Source organism: Nipponia nippon, unplaced genomic scaffold (genome assembly GCF_047370975.1).
Source record: "Nipponia nippon isolate SJK-2023a ecotype South Korea unplaced genomic scaffold, ASM4737097v1 scaffold_15, whole genome shotgun sequence".
NCBI lineage: Eukaryota > Metazoa > Chordata > Aves > Pelecaniformes > Threskiornithidae > Nipponia > Nipponia nippon.
In genome coordinates this window covers 4485062-4510800 of record NW_028262331.1, presented here as the reverse complement: position 1 = coordinate 4510800, position 25739 = coordinate 4485062, and the positions used below count along the sequence as shown (strand labels likewise).

Genomic DNA, 25739 nt, shown 5'->3' with positions numbered 1-25739 from the left:
GCAGCCTTCCCCGCAGACACTGCTCTGCTCACTGTAAACCCACTTGCAATTCCTCATCAGGAAGCACGGACTACAGTCACATCTCGGGTGACCCCAGGCTGGCGGGGAGGTCTTAGAGAACCACTTCTCTCAGACTTATTGAGGATCTGTGGCATATATAGAGAGAGATCAGACACCCTTGTACTCAAATGTCTCTATTAACATCTACATCACAGAACCGAAGGGAAAACAGGGGGGGGGAAAACAATAAGATTAATGAACCTTCAGATCACATGATGACAGCAGATCTTTTAACAGGCTCAACACAACTTCTGCACAAAGTTTAGGGAGCAAAACCAGAAGAAACAAAGACAGGAGCTAAAGACTGGAAATGTGATAATTCAAAGGAAAGTTTTCTTTTTCATTTCACGTGCACACATGGTGCAATCAGCCATTTTGTCTCTCCAAGCCTCAGTCACGGGGTTTCTTCAGACAGGTATTGCTGTATAAGATCTCCTTATGCCATGGGAACAGCCTGTTGAGCATGGAAGGAAAAGCAGTCAGGAGAAGAGGCAAGTACAAGAGGGGCTGGGGAAACCACAGCTCTGTATGATTTACCCTGAGCATGTTTTTAGCACAGTGCTTACAGCCATCGGAAGGACAGCACTTCTGCATGAGCCTCAGGGCAAAAGCATTTCATGTCAGGCAAAACAAACTGCAAATATACAGAACCTGACAGGATAGTGGCAGATGACAGGATAATGGCAGAAGCATATGTCCTAAAATGATGAGAAACAAAACTTCTCATTAACATGCAATGAGGAAAGGAACTGATCCCACCACAAGAGAGGAACAAAGCAGTAGTATGCACACTAGCAACACTTAACAGAGCACGAAGGGACATGAATACTAACAAATTCAGAATAAAGTTACTGAACATTTTAAACCAGAGCATAATTATCAAGGACTTGAGTGCCTCCCCTCATGTTAAGACCGTTTTTCTGGGTTGTCAATGAAATCCAAACAAATCAAATATTTATTTACACATGCTATGCTTTAACTGTTATGCAGCTTGTATGGGTGTCCCTCTGGCCTTCTCCCAGAGTCATCTAGGAAGAAGTACTGTGTCCATGGTGTGGAGCTGGATTATCCTACACTGATTAAGTCACTCTAATACTGATTTTGCTGGGCTTCTGAGACAACCTATCCCACCTTCTTGGGTACACACAAAGCACTTCTGTGACAGATGAAAAAAAATTCAACTGCACTCTAAGCAAAATCCTCCATATCTGATGCTGAAACTAGAGAGCTTCATATTTGTGAAGGCAAATGAGGTGGGAAGGCGCACAAAGACGAACACCACCACATACTCCAGCACAATGCCAAAGAGAAAGGCAGGCAATGGAGGCAGACTCCACAATTGCTGGAGGGAATCTGGCAGCTCTGGTTAATGTATAATGGCAGCTCCAAATTGCAAGTCCTCAGTAGAAACTGGAAAGTAACCGTTACCCTCTTTAGCTTTCCCTTGCACAGACCTGGATTTAACACCATCTTGCTCCTTCAAGGATTATTTTCAACCAGCTTGTGAGTCTAGCACTACATTTGTGGGTCTGGAGCTAAACAGGTGGCACTGTGCAGGCTGCCTATGTCAAAAACCGCAAGAAAGGTTGATTATTTTAAGCCACCTACAAAGCTGTTTTTGCCAGGGCTTTCATTCAGTGGGTACTGCCAGCACACACACAGATTTTCTTTCCAAATGAGTCCAAACCTGCTGTTGTCTGAGTAGGTCTCTCGCACCTTTTCTCTACCTAGTCTTTGGAATAAGCTGTTCAGGTGCACATATTCCCTTGCCAGTCCAAGAAATTTGGCAGTCAAGTTGTCATTGCTGCCTTGGAAAAGCCTTTCTTGGAAGTGAGAAGTGCTGGATAGACCTTGTTACAATCTAGTGACAGAGCCTTAGGCAGCAGTTGCAGGTAAAGGCTGCTCCCACGCTGCAGTGCACAGGACAGGAGCCTGCACATGGCTGGGGGGAGAAACCCAACACTTTCCCAGGTTCATTTCTTCAGATGAGCTGCTCAGGCACCTGTTGTAGGAGGAAGCAATTATTACAGGAAGTGAGAAGCTTCCCCAAGGCTCTGCATTCATTGCTTTCCTTGCCTGAAGCCATCACCTGGGTTTGCCAGGCTGAACAGGACCGATAGCCCACGACAAAATAACAGATCCTTCACTCAAATGTAGGGACAACCTTCCACCTTCCTCAGCAGGAACACTGGGAGCGCAGCGACGGTGATAAAGTACCACAACACTTGTCACCTCAGCACTCTCAGAGTCTTCTCTAAAGTAGAACCACCACAGCATGGATCACGAGGGGAAAAAAAAAAAAATTATCAGACCCCAAAGATATTCTCCTTTCTCTCTTTACCAACAGAAAGGAGAGTTTGGTTACAAAGGTATGCGCCCAGGAGTGAAAACTACAGTCCCATTTGCAAAACATCACACTCTTGGCTTCCCATAAATAGCATTAATTTTCCTACAAATGCAACTTGTAAGTGTTTAGCTTTTACTGTGGCATAGAAGCCGGTGAGACAAAGACAGGAACATAGTTGATCATAAGATGCATTAGGATATACAGCTTGGGAGTCACTGTAGATAGAATAGCACAGTGACTACGACAGAGAGACAGACAAAACCGCCCCAAGACTTCTCTTTGCAAGCCAAAAGTCAGCAAGAACAGTCTCCAGAATGCAAGCAGGCTTCAGACAAAGTGACGAAAGGCCCCATCATGGCTTACAGAGATTATAAATGACCCTTTATATTACACACAGATGCTAGCAAGAAAGGTTTGGACTTTTACTGGCATGCATCCAGGATGGCAGAGAACATATTGCTGCTTATTCAAAAAGAATATTCCAACCAAGCAAACAAAGTGATCCAAATAGCAGCTCCTTTAGGGCTGGGTCTGTCAGATCTCATGCATGCTCAGCACCAGCATATTTAGCACGATGCCCTGCAGCGTCTTGTGGAATTGGTCTTCCACCACTTTGCTTAGAGAAGCAAGTCTCACTTGGTCTATTTTCCCCAGCCGCTTCCAAAGAGATGCCCTCCTCTCCTCCCCCTGTTTAATTCTTGGAAGACTTTCATGGGCAACTGAGGATCTGCAGACCATGGTCTGCAAATTACTGATTTAGACAGTTTCAGTCCAGGGCTACAGACCACAACCTCACACCTTGATCACAGCTGACAACATATCATTCCAGCGGGAATGCGAGTGTTGATGCCAGCAGATATCCCATTGTATTTACTGTGTGGGTTCAGGACGTTACTGTGGACATTTCAGGCTAACTAGAGCAACAAACTCAATAGTTTGCTTCCATTTGGAGATATTCTGAAAACACTATTTGAGCTTAAACGGACCCTTCCCTCAGCAGATGGTGGGAGGGAGTTGCCTGCTGTCTGCTGACTCAGCAAGAGCAGTGATGCATGGCTTCAGGCACCTGGACACCCAAGGAGACAAGACAACCTGACTTCCGAGGGCATGCATGGAGCAGGCTGAGAGGACCTCAAAGGGCAGCTGGACTTACACAGGGAGCTTGAGCTGCATTTTGCTTCCATAGGCAGACGCCAGGGAGGAAGCCATATTCTGCACCCCACCAGCTTTCTGAACCTGCTGCGCACCTCATCAGAAGCCTTATTCGGATGCACAGTTCATCCCCTGGAGATTTTAGATGTCTGTACAGCCTGTAATCCTACAGTAAGAGAGAAAAGGGACTGCAGAGGGTGGAGAAGCATAAGGTAAAATACTCAAGGTAAAATACTGTAAGTTGCAGAACAGCCATATACTTACATATCAAAGCTTAATTCCTGGCTAGCATGACTGAATGGGCTTAAAGCAATCATTTCACAGACGAGAAGACAGTGACAGATAGCAAGCTTCCTCTTCCCCCCCTTCTCACCGTTTGGATTTGCACAGTACTGTTTCCTAAGCCCACCACCCAAAGGGTACGTAAGGGATCCCTCCACCCCTTTGCCCACTGTGAATGCTTAGAAAGACTCAGACCACAACAGAGGCCATCCCCAAAAGCAATGTTTGCTTCTCTCCTAGTCCAAACTGCTGGGTTTTATCCAAGCTTCTCAGACTCCTGAGTGTCCCTGGAGGACCTTCTAGGGGGGTTGCAAGAAAAAAAGCCAACTGGTTGTCAGTAGGCTTCGTTTCACCGGACAAGCGATCACAAACTGAACAATGTCAGAAACCACTGGGCTGAACTGATCAGGACTCAGCAAGTAGCCTGTTTAATCAGGAGTATGCAACTTGAAAATGAAAGCAGCTACATTCTTGCCTAATCACTTCTTTGAGTGGAACAACAGTTCAGTTCCACGCACAAAACTGACTCGCTGCCGTGCCCTGGGACAGACCTACAGCAGGCAACACCTACCACACACAGGAACACAGGACCTTCTGGCTGATGTGTTCACTGGAGTGAAGGACATGGCTACAACTCCCGATATCTGTGGCCTTATAGCACACCACGCTCCTACCAGCACGAAATGCTGCGCTTTTAGCAGAGACGAGTTTGAGCAAAGCCATTTATGCCATTGGAGAGCTAAGTAAAATGGAGATTTAGTGTGGTTTTAGTACTTCCGATGAAAGCACATGCCACAGAGTGCAACACAAAAGCTCAAATCACCAAGACTTAACTGGCCAAGACAGAAGCAAGCAAAGTCTTTCTGGGAGGGGAAAACAAACAAACGACTTTATATGCAGTATTGTTTCATCAGCACCTGTTGCATGTGTTTGGGCATAAACTGACCCTCCTCACTCCCAATAAATATAATAGAAGTCTCTCCATAAGGTTGGCATTTCTGATGCTTGTGATTTGCCCTAAAGCTTTGTGCTGTGTAAACAACTGCACTGAATTATCTTTTTGTTTCCATAAGGATAACACACTGTGTGCTATACTTAGCAGAGATCAACATTTAGGGCACAGAAAACAGTAGGAGTGTTTTGATAGCTAGATAGATTTCCCCAAGTTTCCTCATAACATTTTTCACTGGAGCTATCAATTTCCCTGCAATCCTAGAGAGGAATTTCAATAAAATCAGAAGGTCGCTGACTTTCACTGGGAAAAAGTTGCCGTTCTGACTCAATGAAAGTGAACCGTGCCCTTTTCTCTGTGTAAATAGTAGAGAATCCCACTTGCTTTGCCAGAACAGCAATCCATATGTTGTGTGCTGGAGCCCATCATTAAGAGGGGTTAGTTATTTATATACTCCACTGAGGCCAGGAGCAGAAGTTGCCCTCTACTTGCCAAGAAATCCAGATTCAAATGCTGCCAGGCTCTCTGGGGTATCTCTTCCCGAGCCGTCCAGTTCTACATAACTACATTATTCCCTTCTTATTCACAAATACACACGTCCCTGAATGTGCTTTGACTCTCATCAGGATCAAGTTTACCAGCTAATTCAGTTGGCTGTGACCAGATTACTCCTTACTGCTGTGACCTGGCTAAAAAGGAAGCAATCCCATCACATGTTACTGGAAAGCTCAGATAAAAACCAAGCTGGGCTTAAGTTTCTCCTGTTCTTGACCATATTCGTGCTCACCCCAGGTCACTAGGTTTTAGGATCCAAGGCTGTCATTCAGCTCGTTGTCCAGCAAAGAGCCAGCTACAAAATTCCATTGTGAGCAGCAGTCTCCACAATATTAGAATGTTCAGAGTTGATGGATTGATTTAGCTCTGTAAATTGATGGACCATTGCTAAGGAATCCATGAAAGATCACCTGGCAGGGGCGAGGGAGTGGCTGTACACAAGCTTATGATGGCAAAGTTCAGTTCAAAGCAGAGTCTGCTCTTCCATTACAAAGTTTTAAGAGGTCTGCAAGTCAGAAGACGTGACAAGCCACAGTAATCTTGTTGTCAATATTGATGTTTTACGCATGCCTTACTCCCACTGAGTACTTCATAGTCACTGAGAGAGGTTACCCTGACTCCTGTGAAAGAGGGAGAAAAATCTTTGTAACAGCCCATTCATTTTGGGAAACAAATAAAACTGGAAGACTGCTGGTGTTTCTGAAGCCAGACAGCAGCAGCCATTTGAAGCAGTAGAGAGCCAGAGGCACGAACAGGAATAAGACAATTTCCAGGTCTCCCACTCCGCTATGTTGGTTAGACAAAGACTGGAAGGAACTCCAGTCTTTCTGCACACACACACACACACCCCCACTCCCAGTAAGAGTTTGAAAAAAGTGGCCATAAAAACAAGTTCTGGCTAGCAGAGTAAGATGGGACAGTTTATCTAGGTACCTCCCAATAGCATAATCCTTCCCCACAGTGCAGTACGTTCTGTGCTTAGTGCACTTCAACTACTGAGTTGCCAGTAAGTCCTAAGTTTTCCCACACAAAGAAGATTATCAGAGATTGCTGGAGGGAGTTTAGTCCTAGAGGAATCTTTACCTTAGGAGGAAAACGTAGCTATGGTGCAGGCTGAACTTTAATCTTCAGCAAGTTCTGCAGCCAAGTGCATTGAACTATGCTTTCCTTACTTTGTTGTGTGCATGGTTGACCTTCCAAACAGTATTACCTCAAGGGTTGAACTCACTTCAATTCATAGGAAACGGCACAAAATTTTGCCTTATCCTTCTGCAGCCGTTGAAGTTACAGGAGTTAAGGGAAAAACCTCTCCCTACTGGAATGATTAAAAGCCTAGAAGCACAAGAGCCAAATAGTACGGAGCCATGGGTGCAACTCTTTTTCAGAGACAAAGAGAGAATCCAGCTCCCCAGAGCAACATTCAGCTTCTTCAGCCATGAGACCATTCCTCTTCTCTTCCAATCCCCCACCTCATTCGCAAGGCACCTTCCAGCTGCTGTAGCTAATGAAGGAGGGGCTCAGAAGACGATAGCACTTGTCTGTTGCACACGCTTGATTCATTTGTACAGTAGATCCACCCTGTACATCAGCACAAATATAAACGCAGAATATAACAGAGGCAGATGAGGACTTAAAAAAGGTTGAGCAGGCAGGTAGTATCAAAAATAACTCAATCATGTTCAATACATGCACCTCTGTGCCTATGGATCTGTTTATGCACGCATAAGGGGAAAGAGGTGAGAAGGCACAAGAAGTATTTCTCTAGCATAAAGTCCCTCTCTCTGATTTATACCCACTACCCAGCTCCTCTCAGTTTGCTAGTGGCATGTTCCAACCGAATCAAACAATAAATATGGTTGACCTGAACCATAATCACCTTCATCATGAAAATCAAAGAAGTTAGTCCATGACTGAGTGCTCAGAAATAAAAGGGAGGTTCACTCCTTTGAAGTGCTTTGCTTTTACAGGCATTCTTCTAGGCACTGAACTGTTTTGCTGCTCCCTCCCCCAAGCTTATCGCAATCAATGAGAAGACAGTAGTTTCCAGTGTTCACAGAGGGAGGAAAGAGGAAATGTATAAAAATATCCATGGAATCTGTCGTTGTTAAATTAGACTGACTTGATGGAATTTGGCATTAGATAGCCATGCAGCGTGGAAATCATGCACAATTACAACCAAGTATGACACTTTTGCAACATAAAAGCTCCTTGAATTAGAGCCTTTCAAATGAAGAACCTGAGTCTAAACATTTTTGCACAGCTGGATAACCTGGTTGTAGATGGGTCTCCTACCTTCCTATTGCCAATACATCCGTAGTACTCATTTGTTCATTCCTAGAAAGCTTGACCTTGAAGGGAGGGGTGGTGTCAAGGAAAAAAAATATCCTTAAGACCTTGATTGACAGTATAGAGCTGGGATTTGGAACACCGACTGATTGTCTGAAATACACCCCTGTGTTCAAAGATGACATTTGGCACTTGTCTACGTGTCCTCCTCTGAAAATCTGATCTGGAACTGCTTATGTTGAGGACAGTGCCCCTGATCTTCGTTGAAGTATAAGACTTACTTTTATCAAAGTCAGTACCTCTAAATTTACACCAACATAAATTCATTCAGAATTAAACTCTAACTTTGAATTAGCAGGAGGTGGAGGGGGAATTGTAAGTGGAAAAACAGGACACTGACACACACCTGCTTGTCCTCAAAACCTTTGCAGAGAGAAAGACATTAAGAAAACTAGCATAAGGAGTCAGCAACCCTATAACAGCACCCTATTCTTTACTAGTGCTTCTGTTGTGGCTACAGAGTCTTCTCCACTATCCATAAAGTCAGTGCCCATAGCTGTCTTTAATTCCCTGTGCTACATTACATCATAACAAAACAACACTTTGCACAATTTGAGTCCTCCAAAACGGACAAATCAGGCTCCTGCTGGTTTTCAGCATCTCCTTCAAATCACGTACTTAGCCCTGTAGGGCCTGTATCTGCATACATCAACAGCTAATCTCCAAGGATTGAACAGGGTCTGCTCCTGAACTTATTTTTTTGCTTTTAGAGCTCTGTACAGACAACAGGGCATCTTTGTGCCTCACATTCAGCCCTCTGTTGCCAAACTCCCAGCACTTACCAGCAGCAATGAAAGCCACATGCATGACAGGAACACAGGGACTTTGCCTAAATGAAGCAGTGTTTTTCATTAGCATTACACTGGCACCAAAAACCACAAATTACAACAAGAACAAAAGGCAATGTCAAAAGGAGAGCACTGAGCCTATCAAAAGAAAAAAATTAGGATAGCACGATCAATTCATTGTTTCCTATTAATTGTATGATGTTAATCTGCCCATGTAACATGCATGTTTCGGGTTTTTCCTGGAGCTGAACAGCAGAGATATTACTGTCATTGGAGACAGGTATACCCTTTTGATAGCTAAAAAAAATTTATATATATTGAGGGAGATCCCACAGACAAAACATTGCTTTTTCTCATTAAGGGAATACAGATTTGTTTTCCTGAGCTATTTCAACACTCAGAGCAGCATCCTGTGGGCCCAATAAGGCATTGAAAAGCAGATCAGAGCATCAGCTTAGATTCACAAGTGTTAGGATGCAACTGGAAATACCTGTTCAGACATCTGTGTAAGGTAAACAGAACCCAGAACACTTCTAGCAACACATCTTCCACCTGCCCTCCCTCCTTCTCTTTTCCTGTGGCACATTTCAATCCAGTCTAGGTCTTCAATTTGTTCAGCAACTTGCAAAGGAGTTTGTGGGCTCTGGTGTACAAGGCACTATGCAGCAGACCTTTCTAGAGTATTTATCTACTGTGTGGCTACCCATTATTGTTGGGAGCTGGATTTCATGAGCCAAGGGGACCTCTGTTTAGAGCGAAGTCACAGTAAGCATGCAGGCTCAGCTTTATTCCACATCACTTCTGTTTCAGGTGACTACCATACAAAGAGCCAGACATGACAACATCCTCATTGAAACTGCTAAAGAAACAGCCTTTCCTCAAATGCAAGAAAACCCTACAGCTTTCTAATGCTTCCCGTGCTGGAGGAGGCGATTAGAAATAAGAAGCCAGTCTAGACAAATCCATCTACTTACATCGCTTTGAGATCAGCAATTCCTCTTTTCCCTTTTTGATTTGTCAGTTTACCGTTCAGTGAGGCAACTGAAGTTCAGGTACCCACCAGCCAGTATTTGCATTAGGCCTGAGACAAGACTACTGCTGGTGCTCCAGGAAGATTTTTTGGAGACAGCTGTACCCTACCAAGATGCCTGTACTCCAAGAGCAAAGCACTTTTCTCCAGTAACTGCTCTACTGATATGCCAGGTCGTTCTGAATCCCAGGCTGTGTTGCATGGAATAGATAAAGCAGGCTGTCTTTCACTTGCCCAGCTCAGAGATCCTTAAGATAAGTCACGCAAAGCCCCAGTTCAGTAAAAAAGCCTTGCAAAACCTCTCTGCCTGGGTATTCAAAGCGTTAATCAGTCTGAAAAACAAAACCCAAAGCCTGTGTGTTAATTTGCTATTTAAATTGAAAACTTTTTATTCCATGTCTGCCATGTCTGGCACAAGGCTGTCCTGGGCGTAACTACAATAAAAAATAATTTGGAAAATAATCCTATTGTTCCAGTCACACCCATGGGAGTTTCATGTGTAGGGAAGTAGGAACATCAAAACTGAGATCTGTTGTGTGATCAGAGAGCTGAGTTTGCCCTTTACAACAGTCAGTTTTGATTCAAGTGCACGTTGGGAGAGAGATCAGAGACAGTGAGCTAAGGCGGGAGGATGTCTCAATAGCTTTAAAGTTAATAAATTCCTACTTGTACAGCCTAAAACTCTCAAAAATCATCTTTAGTGTAGTAAACTAGCAATATCCTTTACAAGCACACATCCACACCCACGGGTGGTTAGGTGATCACATCTTTCCCTTCTTTGCCTTCCTCTCAAGCCAGTCATTCCCAGTGCCCATCTAAATGCAGTAACGAATTGTCCTAAAACACTTCCCAGTTGCCGGTCAAAGGGCTTTCTCCACACAAAGTGGAAGCCTCATTCAAAGCTCCACGCGAATGTAACACAGCTTGGATGCGGTAGTTACAGGCGCGCAATCATCTGCTATACCAGCAACCTCCTTTTCACCTTTCTCCAGACTCCCGCTCTTACACTGCCGACGGCATCGGTCCAATGCCATAAAAAGTAACTACATAGCATGTGCTGTGCATCAGCTCTTCTGCACACAGTAGTTCCAAACCCCTGCTAGTGAACACTCTGTATTGCCTCATCAAGTTTTAAACTCACTCTTAAGCAGACAGTATACGTTCCAACCACAGAGCCAGCTGCATTTCAATATCTGTCTATAGATAGACTGTACAAAGACATCTAGAAACGAAGTGCTCTACCTACCTATTTTCAATTTAAAAGGTTCTTCTGCTTTTAACACATCTACCTGAGCTTTCACTGGTTTTGGAAGCAGTCTCCATACCTCATTTCTAGCCAAGAACAATTATTTGTGTTCTCCTTTTAAATCTTGCTGCAATCCAGTTTGTCCATTAGAAAAAAAATAATCTTAAAAAAAGAAAGCCTTTCTCTTGTGAGCAGAAACACTAACACCTTTCCCTATTATTAAAAAATTCTTGAGCAATCTAAGAAATCGCTTTAGTGCCTTGGTGCTTTGGAAGCCTCTATTTGGAAGGGAGATGGTCTTGAGGGAGGAGATCTACATTTCGGTATCCAGGTGGAAAATGGGTTTGATTTGGCCAAGTAATAACAGCCGAAAAAAAAAAACCTCTGTAGCCTGTGCACGCACAGTAGATTCCTTAGGAATGATAACACTGCCTTGAAACATTCCCGAGTACACATGTGGGAAACTGGATGGGGAAAAAGCAGCACTGAGCAAGAGAGAGGGGACAGCAGGAGGTCTGAAGGAGGGGTACAGACATTTGGCCAGAAAAATTCCTGCCCTGTTCTGTGGGGAATTGTAAGTATGGCAAACTCCATTAGATGGAGGTTCGTAGGGTTTTTTTGGGTTGTTGTTGAAGTTTAAAATTACCTGCCAATGCAAAAGGGGGCAGGGCAACCTAGCTGTCTCCATCAAGGCAAAGTGGAAAACTCCACAACAGCATTTTAACCATGAATTTGGTAAGGGTGCAACTGATGTACACAAATGATCCATCCTCCTAAAGCAAAGGCTTCACAGGCATCCCTCGCCGCTCTGCTGGCAGCAGGAATGTCTAGAGTTATTGGTGAGAAGAGTCTCAGTCTATGCATGCAAAGCAGCAGCAACTGACACTAGATACACCCACATCCCATTTTAGACACATACTACTTGAAAAAGCTTGTGGCAAATTCAAGGCAAAGCCATTAAAGACAGCTGACCTTTTTTTCTCCTCTCCTATTTACACAGATTTCTTCAGAAACAGAACATTCAGAGGGTGAAGAGTGATACAAAGAAGAGCGTGGAAGATAAAAGTTTGATTAAAACAAGTAGTTATGACCTGAATTTTATTGATGGGTGACAGTTCTTCTGTATTTCTGCTACCTTTTTTGTAGTTTGGGAAGAACAGCATACTGTTGCTTTACTTACTGCAGGCAAACCAGGAAACCTGTGAATGACACATGGCTGCTCAGCAACAGTCTACAGTTTATTATTATGCTAAGCATGTATGCAAACAGCCTTCACACATCACAGCTAAAACTCGCTTGTGCTTTTTCTCCCTCATACACACATACGTGAGAGTTTTCCTTTACAACTTCCAGTGTATAGCTTGGAGAAATTTTTACATGCAGCATCTCAGCAAAGGATGATGCCAAATACAGCCACACTGCAGCAGCTGCCATCACAACAGTGCTCACCTGACCCATTTATAAGAAAGCACATAAGGATGCCATACACCAGCTCAGTCACTGAACACCAGCATTCACTGTACACAGTGCTGAACGTCAAATCAAATGGCTGTAACAGACTCACGTCATGTACTTCTTGCAGCAGAAAAAGAAACTGGTACGAGTTTCAGTTGAAAACACTCACATACACAAATCAAGAAGGTTGGTTGAACCTCAGAGCACGGAGCAGGGAGCAACAGAACAACCATTGAACTGTTTCCCCTTGCTGTCGATCTGTCCATGGGAATAGCCTATACACTTATTCCATTATTACTGGCAATATCTGAGCCACAAGCCATGTGGGGAGTGTGCAGTTCCAGTCAAATGCTTCTCTGGGGTTTGGTGTTGGGTTTTGTGGGGGTTTTTTTTTGTTGGTTTTTTTTTGGTTGGTTGTTTTTTTCGTTGTTTTTTTTTAAAAACAAAAACAAAACAGCCACACACATCAGAGCTCATGGAGGTGCCCTGGAAAGTGAGCCTTGCCTCCATAGGCCACAGAGATGCTCAGATACAAATCAATAACCCGGACGTGGGTACCACACAGGGACTCCCAGGCTCAACCAGCTGAAGCGTCTGATACAAACCAATCTAGTTTCTGGTTGCACTCAGCTCAAGAGACAAGTTGTGACGATTCCTATCATTTCCACATTCCCACCTCTCCCCTCTCTTCCCACCCAGTACAGACAGATACAGCTTCATCCTTACCTTCCCAAAGGTTACGCAGCAACTCCTCCAAAAGCTACCTGGGAGCTGAAAGTTTACTTTCAGCAAAATTCTATAGTCATTAGCAGAAGCTGCTTTGAAAACCTTCTAGTTCAGAAGCCAATAACCACTTGGCAGGGCCTGACAGACATAATTAGAGAGCTTGATTGTTTCAAAGGATATTACCCAAGAAAATGAGTATGTCGCTGCAGTCCTTGCAATAAATTTCCAATGGGTTTGGTTGCAGAGGTCTTGAAAGGGTTTTAGCAGACGTTTAATTACACTATCAGGACTCAAGTATTTTCCTGGTGCTTGGCAAAATGGGATCCTATTATTTCTGCTTGCAATGCACACTCATTCAAAGCTTATCCACAAGCCTACAGCCTAAGAATTCCTACAACTTTGTAATCCAAAATTTTTGTATCATTTGTGATATACATTAGTGACTTCCAGTAACAGCGGCCCAAGAGACAGCATTTTACTGTGTGATAGTTTAAACCATTTGGCTCAGTGCTGTATCCTGAAATACACTGCAGGGAGACTATATATTTTGCTGCAGGTTACGCTGATTTACAGCAGCATTAAGCCAAGTGCTGTAACATCCTACAGAGCCAATTTGCCTTTTTGCTCTCTGCTGTACTTCAGACACTGCATGGGAACAGAGAAAGCTTGCAGCATCACAGCCCAGACCTGCCTTTGCGCAAAGGTTGGCACTGTTTAGTAGCACCAGTTGTTGCAGGCATTTTTGCACTGACCCCGTCAGTCAGTGCTGCTTCTATAGGTATGTTACACATTCAGCCTCCCACAAACCTGTCACTGCAGTTGGGGAAAGGAAAGCACCACAGCCTGTGCCACCACCCAGCCCTCCGCTGCTGTTCAACCCAGCCTGCCCTGCTCAGCACCTCCCTCTCCCACCTCTCAGCGTGCCCTCCAAACTAAATCCTTCTCTGCAAAGATGAGGCAAAGACTAACTTCCAAAGACTAATTGCGGTGATCCAGGCTCAGAGAGGTGCAGTAAACAGGGAGCACAACGACCTCTGTTCTGTAAGAGTGGAAGTTTATACAAGTGCCAAGTATTATCATTCATAGATTTATTATAAACTTCTGCATATATTCATATACAATACACTGGATTTTGCAGCCTTCCCTCTAAGATCTAACCACACCCTCATGAAATACTCCCCAGAGCCTTCCCTTACATGAAGGGAAGTATTACTATTCCCATTTTATTTAGGGGAAAGAAAAGAGAGAGTAAGAACTTGCAAGTCTCAGTTCCCAGACTTTGTGCTGCTCTATAGAATATACACTGAGCATTTAAGGGAATGGTCTTTTTCTTGGGAAAGAGGGTGGAAAACAAAGCCTTATGAATCAGCCAGCTGATAATTAAAAGCAACTAAATCCAGATCACTTTAAGCTGCACATGAGAATCTGAACTCCTCAGATGCTGAATTCCTCTGCCGACCAGAAAAGCCAGGGTCACTTGCCCAGCTGGTCACTATTGTTCTGTCCAATAAAGTTCTGGCAGGAATGCATGTTTAACAAAATAGAGATTAGGCATAGCAAAGAATGCGGCTCCCCCCTCAGTGTTTAGGTTAGTGGGGTTTGCCACGTTGAAATACTGAAGCTTAAGCATATCAGATTTTCTCTGTCCTGTACTGCTAGTGCCAGTGACAGACACAAGCTGACAGCTCAGTTCTCAGGATCGCTGCCATTTTAGCTTTAAGTTCATTAAAAACAGCACAAAAAGTTCACCTCAAAGCTGCCATGACCACTAATTAAAATCAGTGTTCTCTTAGGGATGTAGAGTACCAAATGAGAAAAGCTCTCTCTACCTCCCATGCGCCAGAAACTCTTGAAAGGCAATTTAAACCAAGCCAGAGACTCAAGGGGCCAGATTTCAAGAACCTTGCAACAGGCCAGCTCATCTTCAAATGTCTTAGGATAGCCTAGATTTCCAGAAGGAAATCTAGCATCCAGTGACTAAATACAGCATCAAAATGACAATGATCTTCCTAACATCTGACTTAGCTCCTGACAGTTCAGAACCAGCATCTTGAGCTCAGCTGACAACAAGGCACACAAGACTAGAGTCAGATGCAAAAAACGTCACGAGAACAAGTCATACAGATGATCTTACAGAGATCTTCAGAGATCTTGCAGGAACACAGCTTTCACCAAGTCAGATGCCATGCACAAAGCAGCTCCAATACCTCACCGGGCCAAGAATTTCTCAGCTCAAAAAAGAATGATATTAAACAGGCGGATATTTGAGACACATAAGTAGATTTGCAAAGGACATAGTCCTTGGAGAACCGCATGTAAGAAGGTTACAAATAGCCTTCTTACACCTCAACGTTAATGGCTTATATTTAGAGATACCAAGGATTCATAAGTTCCCCTGCAGGGGGTTATGGTAGCTCACACTGTGTGAAGCACAGTTTATAGGTAGGAAGCATCTCAGATCCTGTTACCATGGCAGTCTCTCCTCTCCTTCTCCCTTCACAAAAAGCTGAAAAATAACCTTCTGTCAGAGCCACACAGTAAATCTGGAACAGGTACAGCTGAGATACGGAGCTACTGACAGCCAGATCTAGGTGTTTTCTTCTAGGAGAGCCTTTTTTAGTCATCCTAGCACAGCAACAGAAACTGTATTTTAGCTGGTATCACTTTCACTGCCACCTGAAAATGCAAACAACTCAAAGTTTGCACAAGATACAGCAATGAGACAAGCAGCCAGATAGCCCACACTGAGCAGGGTGGCAGAAACCAGACCAGTTCTGGGGAAGCAGAAGAGGGAATCAAGCAAGAACAACACCAGGAAGCCAAGCAACCTGAGGCAGGAGGAAGAGAAGTGTCATCAAATGGAAAAAAAAAAAAAAAAGTAGTATTTTTCTTTAGGGAAAACACAAACTGAATCTCCCTTGGGTTGAAGCGTTAAATTCATGTCAACCCCCCTTCACACACAGGCACATTGGAGAGCTGTCACCCATTGCTGCTTCAAATGAGGATTTGAAAAAGCTCCCTCTGCTCTGCTGTGTTTACAGCAATAATGAGAGTCTGGAGGAAGGGGTTAGAAACATCTGACTTTAATAAGGGCTAAGCAGCACACAGCAAAAAAGAAATGTCTGCCCTTCCGTTCAGGGCTACCACACCCCACCAAGCACCACAGCACCAGGCCAATGGGAGACTCTGCATGGAGACGTTATGTCATCCCAACAGCCGCGGCAGCCCATCTGCCCCGAGCCTTTTCACGATGAGAAGAAGCATTTCAAACCAAGCTGAGAGCTCCCAGCACCACACTTTTGAACAGCTAAACAAGCAAAGTCCTGTGGGGAAAAAGCAGATGTTGATTGACCCCAGGCACAAAACAAGCCAAGGACAGAAGGGAAGTTGTGCAGTGCCTTAACTGAGAAACTCCATCTCACAAGGTCATCACAACAGGGCAAAAGGAGCATTTAGCTCATTTAGCACCTGTGCTGCTGCCTTTTCTTAGTCCTAAACAGCTCTAACAGCCAATGTGCATGGCGTAAGGAGCATCCTATTCCAGTTTCTTACACAGAAGACCAGTAACCTTAGTACTCAGGGCCTGCAATCACATCTGCTGTGCCCCCTTCCTCACTTCTGTAGGGTCCACCCCCAAAACTGTCCTCACATGAAACAGGTATCTTTCATAAAACGCCTTTGCCTACACTGCCTTTATGAGGCACTCCCTTCCCACCACACGTACTCGGTCTTTTTATTCCACTGAGAAGCAGAAAGCAGGAACCGAGTCTTGTCCATCTGCAAAGTCAAAAACAACTCCCCCCTAGAGCACACATACACCAAAAAAAAAAAAAAAAAAAATAAGAGGGGGGAACAGGACAACACCCAGAAGAAACAGGACTGGACCTGTTCTTAACTCTACAGACTCGGTACAACTTGGTTACACGACCATGTCCAGGGGGATATTCCCCTGCCTCATGATTTCATTGCACTGGCATTTCTGAGATGCTCTGAGCAAACACATGCCTATATCTAGCACAAATACTGCAAAGAATATCACTTCCACCCAGTTCCTAGGGGCAGAAAAAGTTGGAACTGATTAAAAAGACATCTGACTACATAACCTGATGTCAAGATTGGACACGAATAGATGCATTTCTATGTAGTGGTACCTCACATTAGCCTTAAAGTTCTGACAGATGGTTTGTTTGCTCAGCACAAAGGAAGGTGGCTGGATAACGACAGCCTTACTCAGCTCCCACTGGACAGACACGAGCCACAGAGCAGACCACAGAGAAGTAAAGCGAAGAGTCCTACAATAAGAGAAGCTCGCAGATACTTTCTCTGCTCAGCTTCAAAGAGGCTTCAAAATCAACTAATGTGATTTTAAGTGGCAGACACTCTTTTCCAGATAAACCACATAGATATGGAAGAGGTGACTAGCCTGTCCCAAACATGAAACATTATGAAGCTGCCTTATGTCTCAGTAGCATCCATTGTGCAGGCCTCTGGGTGAAAAGCCATTTCTAAACAGATAGGAGAGGGTTTTTTTCTTTGCCAGAGCTATGATTTCCCTGCTTTGGAAGCTGAAAAGGAGCCGCAAACCTGAAATAGCTTCCTATTTGCTGGTCCTCTCAAAAAGATTCAACTATTTCAAATAGCCAGGCCTAAACATTACAGGCAACACTTTCACCCAAGCACACTCTTTACTTACACACCTGTTCATTTCCAAGAGGAGGAAAACATTAAACTTGTCAAAAAGAGCCAAAACATCTAAACTATGTTATTCCATGCAATAAATTGCAAGTCAACAAGTAATTGCTTCTTCCTAAAAAGGAGATAAGGAACAAAACCAATAAGGAACAATACCACAGTTCCCACCCTTGTTCCTTTCTGTAGTAGTATTAAGGACTCTAATTCAGAGCAGTGCCACATTGCACATAAATACACTAAGCAGCAGCTTTAGTATTATTCAACTATATAAAAAGTTGAAAAATTACAGAACAGTAACCTAAGTAGTGGTATTATGCTTTTTTTAACTTTTGCAGCTATGATCCTTAATAGTCTTTGTGATATCTAAGTTGGCACAGGCTAGCTTTATGCTCAAAGCCTCAAAATAAACATTATGCCTCAGTGAAAGTAAATTTAAGCACTGTCTACATCTCTCTAATTAAAAGTGAGTTGAGAGCTTTGAGCATATTGCAGAAATGAGGTCGGATGAATTTTACTATTACCCTACAGGAGAAGTAGTCTATGCTTTACAAAACAATGTTTCCAGACATGCTAGAGGTCTAATGCAGGAAAGAGCATGAGTAGCTGGTCCATTATTCTAATCCAGCAGACCTAAAGCACTCTATGCTTTCAGTCTTTCATCATTACCTCAAAGTCATTCTTCATCTCACCCCCCCTTTATCAAGACACAGCCCAATAAAACAAAGAGGTGAGTAAATGTTCTATGATCCAAGTGTGATAGAACCGCTCCCCCCCAAGCAAAGCTGTGAAGTTTCTAACCTGACATGTTTCAACAAGGATTTTAGCGCACTAACAAGCTCAGCTTTGAGAAAATGAACAAATAAGGGTTATTGAAAGAGACACATTTGTTAATTGATCCGAGGGGAGCACAAGTTCACTGCCACCCATTGCTTTGCCTCTCTGCTCCCTTTTTCTTCCTAGAGCTGGTAAATGAAACCTACATGAGAGGAAGTGATTCACACAAGCAGCTGGAAAGCCAAGACAGTAGGAGATTTCCTAAACTAATACAATTTACTGCAGTAACTACAGTCACGTCTGGTATTTCAAAGCCATTCCAGTGTTGCTAGGTCCTTACACTACCACTGGCTTCACTGTTAATTGCATTGCAAAATTACAGCACCAAACCCCACAAGTCAGACGAAGATCATACGGCTGCGGAGTCCAGGAAACAAACAGCGGATACTTCAAGGGTTTGGCGATGAGCTTAAGACCTTCTGACCTTGGTTACCTGGGTAGGGCACTTCAAAGGGGAATTAGCGCAGAGGACTCAGCGTGACACAAATCCCAGTTTGTTTGCTTGACATCCTCACACAGTCCATAGCAAGCCATAGAAAACCAGAGACCTCAGGCAATGAACAGACTATTAGGTGATGGAGGGAATGACTCAGAAAGCAAGATCTTGTCAGTAAAAGGAAAAAGAACCACATTTCTCCAATATGTATAGTTTTATATTCCACACCCACTTAATAGCCACAAGAGGTTCAGAATTTGGGGCTGAGATCAGGTTCAAACCATCTTTCTCTGGTAAAGAGAGAATGAACAGACAACTGTCAGGAAAACTCCGGATACCTGTTCTGAAAGCACTCTGACAGACTGCATAAATCAGGATACTGATTTATAGATCACCTTTTAATATTAAGAACAGGCTTCCATCACATAAAGAGACCCACACTTACTTAAAAGTACGAAAACCTCACCTAAGAGGCTGGAGGTTGTTACATTACAGTGCAGTTATGCGCAGTCCTTTAAACAGGGCTGGGGAGGAGCAATTCCATCCTAGCAAATATGTAGCTGGAAGACCAGGCACAAAGCAGGCAGCTATTTTGAAAAGAACCCTACCTAAAACAGGTCCACCCAGACACCTTGATCTTGAAAGCCAGCCATTCAAGTGACCTATTAGGAGACTGCTAGCCTCAAGGAATAATTGACAACATAGTTCAAGCATCACCTAAACATCTGAAAGCATCAACTCTTCAGGTTTTTCGGGGGGGAAGTAAGACAAGCTATAATACAGGAAAGCTGATGTCAGTTTAAATCTTTCCTATGTCAAAGCAGCACACAGAGCATGTTTAATTGTTCCACTGGATCCATAGCAAAGTGATTTGCCCTCTGACACAGAGTAAGCCATTGGTAGCAGCACAGCTGGAACCCAGGTCTTGCTCCCCTGGGCTGTGCTCTGAGGCACATCTGTGACAACAAAAAATGGATGAAGCCACCTGGCCTTCCATGTCGAAACCTCTGCCTCTAGCAATCTAAAGTTGCTCTTATAGATTTCAATTGGCCGATACTACTTTCCTCTCCATATCCATCCTCAAGAAAACATCACTGCTGTAGCAAGCACTAGGAATTAATTACTATGCGACCAAAATAAGTACCAATTTGTCATTACCAGTGTAGTCTGGATAAGAACTCCTACTTGGACAGTCACGTTATTTGTAACATCATGGTTCTAATGTTTGTTCACAGGAAGAAATTTTTAGGCTGAGGTGTAAGCATTTTGAAGGTCTGTCACAGTTGGTCTTTGCATCCACCCCAGCTGACTTTTGTGATGCTACTGTAAAGCTAGCAATAAGAAAGAATTATCATCCTACATTGCTTTCCGGTTCATGCTTGGGGGTTTTCTTTCAGCTACCTCCACCTCACATCCAAAGAGTTTTCCAGTCTAAGCACTGCATCTAGCCTCAAAAGTTTCTAACTCCCACACTTGAGTTCACAAAGACTTGATGCATGACTAATTTGAAACTACAGGAAAATAGGATGAGAAGTTAAGCTGGGAGAACACCAATTCCAAAGAGAACTAACACACATGCAGGCGTTCTTTGAGAATCGAGCTACTTCCAGCATGGGAATAAGCTTCCCTTAGCTCAGTTAGCAAAGTTGCTCATGTCCAAGTCTGGAGGACAATGGTTTCTGCTTGGCAGACAGCCCCTCCCCATTCTTATGCTTTGGGTAAGACCCACTTCCCATTCTCTCTGCCTTAACACAGTAGCGAGTTAGAAATGCAGGCGCTGAATGTGAATGTCAAACCAAATAGCGAGGCTGCTACAGTCTATACAATGCCAACGAACACTGCTGCTTGGATTTCAGTCATTATTACTTGCACATCCCCTACAGAAGTTCAAAGCAACTCAAGCACATGCCAAGACAGACTGCAAGTGTCTTTGGTCTAATAACCAAGATCTGTCAACTGAAAGTTCTAGCTTCTGGTTGGCTTCATTTTAAAAAAAGGAAACAAAGCAAGCAACATTCCACCAGAACAAGTATTCCACAACTTCATTTTGAAGGATGTGAATAATTTTTTTTTTTTCCCCTCCAGATTTCCCTCCATCACCACCCCAAGCTTTTTAGACTGCCCAGGGCCTTAGTTTTCTGGCAGAAAAAATGTTCAGCAGTCCTCAGAGCCTCAGAAGCCCATCTCTGAGACAGCCTGCAACCTAGATACCAAGGATACTATATCAGCTATTGAATTTTGAATGGTTTTCTAGGTGGAAGACAAGAGATTCCAGCAATAATTTTTTTTTTCCCTTGGAGAAATACAACTTTTATGACAAGCTATTTTTTTAAAAAAATTGACAGCAGATTCCCAAACAGCTCAATCATGTCTTCACTTGCTGATCAAGGACAGAAGACAACAACTGCAGGAACGTGGTGTGTCTTGTATCAAGGAAATAGGTCAGCCGTAGAGCATCGCGTCAGTACACCGTGCAACGTACCAAAACCTGGAGCTGTAGCAGTAACTTTCAAGGCTCTAGCCTGCTTGTACTAGCTGATGGTACCCAGGAAAAGTGCCAGAAGTCACTGGGCAAAGCACTCGCTGGGAAGGTTGCACAGGATACAGTTAGAATGGCCATGTAGTGTCATTAATAGTAATCACCTACCCACCATCTTGTGTCTTCAAGGCAGAGGCCAGCAAGCTCTGCTGTGACGGAGCTGCTATTGCTTCACATAATATAGGTGCTACTAAGATCCCCTGTTTACGTGGCAAAAGGGACACTAAACAACATAAACAACAGTTTATACAAGTCTGATTCAGTCCCCTGAAAGAAGGCTTCATACTGACATAGATCAATGTCGAACTTCAGAGAAAAAAAAGCCTCGTTCTTATCCAGCACCATATTAAATCCAGAAAAGCACAGCTATCCCAACCTGAAGCTGCACCCTGCAGGAGGCTCCCCCCAAAGGTCCAACATTGTGGCTGGGTAAAGTTTTCCCACACAGATTTTCCCATCAGAAAGCGAAGCTGTTAGACATTTGCCAACAACAAAACTCCATCACTCAAGGGGAAATCAAACATACAAAGATTGCTTCAACGTGTGATATTTGACTAAGCACTTGAATTTTTATTCGAAAACATTCACCAGTGATTTTTCCCTCTCTTCAATTTTTTATTTCCTCCTCTGCTTTAAACTAGAATGGGCGATTCTCACATGGCAAAGTTCCATTGGACAAAAAAAAAAAAAATCTACCAGCTTTCCCAACATCATTGTTTAAATCAGCTTTAGATGGTTTTACAAAACACTTTATAGACTTGGAGAGGGACACGTTCCCCTGACAAAGCATCAGCTATCCAAACAACTGAGGCATGGGAAAATCATGCACGAGTGTGAATTGGAGAAGGTCTTTGGTGAGCAGAGGTACAGTCCGCACTCATGTAAGCGTGGTAGCTCTGAACAAAGATCTGCAGGCTAATAGATATGTAAGACAAATGACATGTGGTTCTCATTGCAGCTCATGCTTTGGGAAGGGGGTACCTTGGAACAGATCCAGCTGGGATAGGTTTATCCCATTACTCTCCTATACTTTTCTGCCATTTCAAACCCTTTGACAGTTACTGTAGTTTAACATCACACCCCCTACAGACTAAGGCCTGTTTGACAGGCCAGCAAACAAAACCACCCCCACTTGGAGATGAAATATGCACCATATGTGAGAACCGTGCAAGGCACAAGGCTAGCGCCCACTCTTGTACTTCTGTGACACGCCAACGTAAATCTGCCGTGTAGATGCCTTATCCCAATTCCTAGCCCAAATTAGCGGTGCTAACATAAGCCCTCCTCCACAGCAGTGTAACCCATGCATACTAGGTATTAGCAAGGAGAGGAGGAAAAGAGGTAGAGACAGGATGGACGAGCCCTGAATATTAAATTCCCGAGTCCCCATTTAAGGGAATCACAGAGAAAAAAAATAGTGAAATTCAAGAACAACTGGAATCAGGTTAAGCCACTCTCTCACTTTATACAGTGCGGCTCATTCATCTGAACAGCTGTTTCACCTCTGGAGAAATACCCAGAGAAAACAGAGGGGAGGGGGAGAAGCCTAAATTGTTTGCTCTACTGAAGCTGCAAGATACACTAAATCAAAACGGGTTTACATTAAGTTTATAAGAAATTGGTTTGGGGTGGGGGGAGAGGAAGAGAGTGAGAGGTTTGGTTTTAAACAGCTATTTGAATGCTGCAGCTTTTGAATAGAGATCTGTAATTAAAGTCTTTCCTTTGTTGAGCTGAACAAGTTTTTCCTCGCAGCCGAGGGCTATAACAGTTCCCTCTGCCGGCATCACCAGCGTCCCGGTTGAGGAGGTTTTACGGCTCTGGCTGCGCAGGGCGCGCTGCCCCGGCTGTGCCACCGTCCCTCCCCGACGGGCTGGGGGAGGCAAGGAGGGGAGAGTTTGCGGGTTTCATTTGCCAAAGCTCGGCTCCTCGATCCCCTAGGCGCTCCCCGCCCCAGAGAAGGACGCTACTGCGGGCAGGTGGGGAGCCTCCCCCACCCCGTTTCGGGTGCGGGCAGCCCAGCCCGGCTCCCCGAGGGGCAGCGGCGCGGCAAGCCCCTCGCACCCTCCGCGGGGACTGCTGCCGGCCGTTTTGCCGTGCCCCTTGCTCCCCCCGGGAGCCACCGGCGGGGCCCAGCCTCCTCGCCGGGGAGGCGGACCCGGTATTACTCACCGGCGACTGGCGAAGCCGCTGCCCGGCGAGCCCGAGCTCTGCTCTGGGTAGTTGTGCTGCAGGGTTGATGCTGGGAATTGATAGAGGAAGCCAGTCCCTAGCGCGCATCCATGCAGGCAGCAGCACCAGGACAAGAGAAGAGCGAACCGCATTTTTGCAAGAAGAGGGTTTTCCTCCCGCCCCCCCTTTTCCTCTTAGACGGCGCGGGGCCCCACCGTGCCTCCCCCGGCCGGGGTCACGGCGGGATCCCACGGCGCGGAGGTGCCCCCGGGAGCGGGGACCAGGGGGCAGGGGTGCCCGGGACACAGGGACCGCTGCTCCGGCTCCCAAAGGGAAGCCCCGTCCCTCGGCCAGCCGAGCCCCGGCGGCTGCTGCCCGCGCAGGGGGTCCGGGGCCAGCGCGGCTCTTTGCGCCCAGGGCGCACACTCAGCCCCGGATGCCTTTTCAAATTTGGCGAGGTTGGTCCGACTCCGTCAAAGTGGGCGTGGGGTTTCGGCGTTAACCCTTGCCAGGCCTCGCAACAGACCCCGCTGCGAAGGGGCTCCCCGTCGGCGAAGGCGGCCGGGCACCTCGGGGCCCCGGGCCGAGCCGAGGGAGGCGAGCCGCGGCCCCGCGTAGGCACAAAACCCGCCGGGGCGGCACGGTGACACCCGGGCGGAGCTGGCAGCGTCGCCACGGGAAGCCCAGGCTCAGCAGCAGCTTGGGCTCCAGCTGCCCTGTCAGCAGGCAGCTCTGGGCACAGGCAGGGAGCACACCCGGGGAGCCCGAGCCCCCGTCCGAAACATCGCTGGCAGAGGTCACCAGGCCCTGCGTCCACCCGATTAACCGAGAGCCAGTTCGAGGGGAACCCGCTGCCCTTCAGCAGCACACCCCAAACACCTAAAAGCTGGTGCCTGCTGCCATGTTCGCACTGCAGCAGTTACACAGATAAAGTAGGAAATAAATAATTTTTAAGACGCTTCATTCACAAGGTAACCAGTGAAAAAGTAATCTCTCCCTCAGCACGTGCATCCTGCTCATTTTGGCATCACCCATAAGCACCCACGATGGCCCTGAGCTTCAAGAACTGCACAGTCAACCCCAGCCACAGACAGGAGGAATGTTTTTGCAGTCGTGGAAGGATGTGGGTGTTTTGCAAAGGCAGTACCCCGAGAAGGAAGCCAGCAGCGAGGCTCCCTCTCTCCACAGCAGCTGAATTTGAGCTGAAAGCCCTTGTACGTCCCCCATTTGGTGACAGTGCCACAGACCCCGTTTGCTGGCCTTCCAGTGTCCCCTTCCCAGCTCCGGAGGAACCCGGGCTGATGCAGCTCACCGACTGTGCAAGCAACTGAACCAAACACCACAAAGAGGGATTTAATTTTTAAGCTGACACAACTGTGTTTCTAAGTTTTTACCCTCAGATCCTGGAAACTCACAGCACCCCCTCTGCACCTTTGCTGTTTGTGCAGCCATCCAAAGACAGCCCCAATTTACCACCAAAAGCAAATCTTGCTGGGGTATCCTTGGAGCCTGGGGCTTCCCTGTGGGGGTCTGCAAAGGCAGAGACCTCTTCCCCTCAGGGGCAACATGATCCCTGTGAGATTCTGCAGCTGGAAAATGATTCCTACAAGATACTGGGAAAATGGCTAGGTTCATCCCCCACTCGCGGGTGAGCACCTACCCCTTCCCCCACGGTGCCCACCTCCAGAGCCTGCACACAGAGATAAATAGCCCCTGGCTGGAGCCTGTAACCAGACAAGTTTAGACTGCAAATGAGGCACCAGGTTTTTAAGCAGCCGCTGTCATTAATCACTGGAGCAAATCACACAAGGAGGCAGGGGTGCAGTCTGCACTGCAGCTCAGCACAGCCTCCCTGGGGTTGCCCCACAGCTGCCCTCGGGGTGTCCCAGACCCATGGCTGGAGCTGGCAATGGATCGGCACTGTCTGCACTCAAAGGGAGCTCAAAAGGTCTGGTCCAGCAGTATTGAGCTGCCAAGGCCACTCAGAAACAGCCACTATGTATTTACAAAAAGCCCTCAGTGCCTGGAGCTGGGACATAACAGGGCCCTCTGTCCCCGGCCCAGGCTCAGGTCAGCCTGAGCACCCTCCCTTTCAGTGTCCCCTCACCCTCAGCAAGGGGCATTTCTTCC

At 45.5% G+C, this 25739-nt stretch overlaps 1 protein-coding gene across 4 annotated transcripts in view; it reads right to left on the bottom strand.

Moving 5' to 3' along the window:
* COL26A1 (collagen type XXVI alpha 1 chain) overlaps positions 1-24025 on the bottom strand; it is a 179984-nt gene extending 155959 nt beyond the window's left edge. For all 4 annotated transcript variants that reach the window (XM_087751447.1, XM_087751450.1, XM_087751449.1 and 1 more), the window contains exon 1: positions 23610-24025. In XM_087751447.1, coding sequence (XP_087607573.1) covers positions 23610-23761 — 152 coding nt within the window. In that variant the 5' untranslated portion in view covers positions 23762-24025. The remainder of the gene's footprint in view (positions 1-23609) is intronic.
* Positions 24026-25739: the final 1714 nt, after the last annotated feature.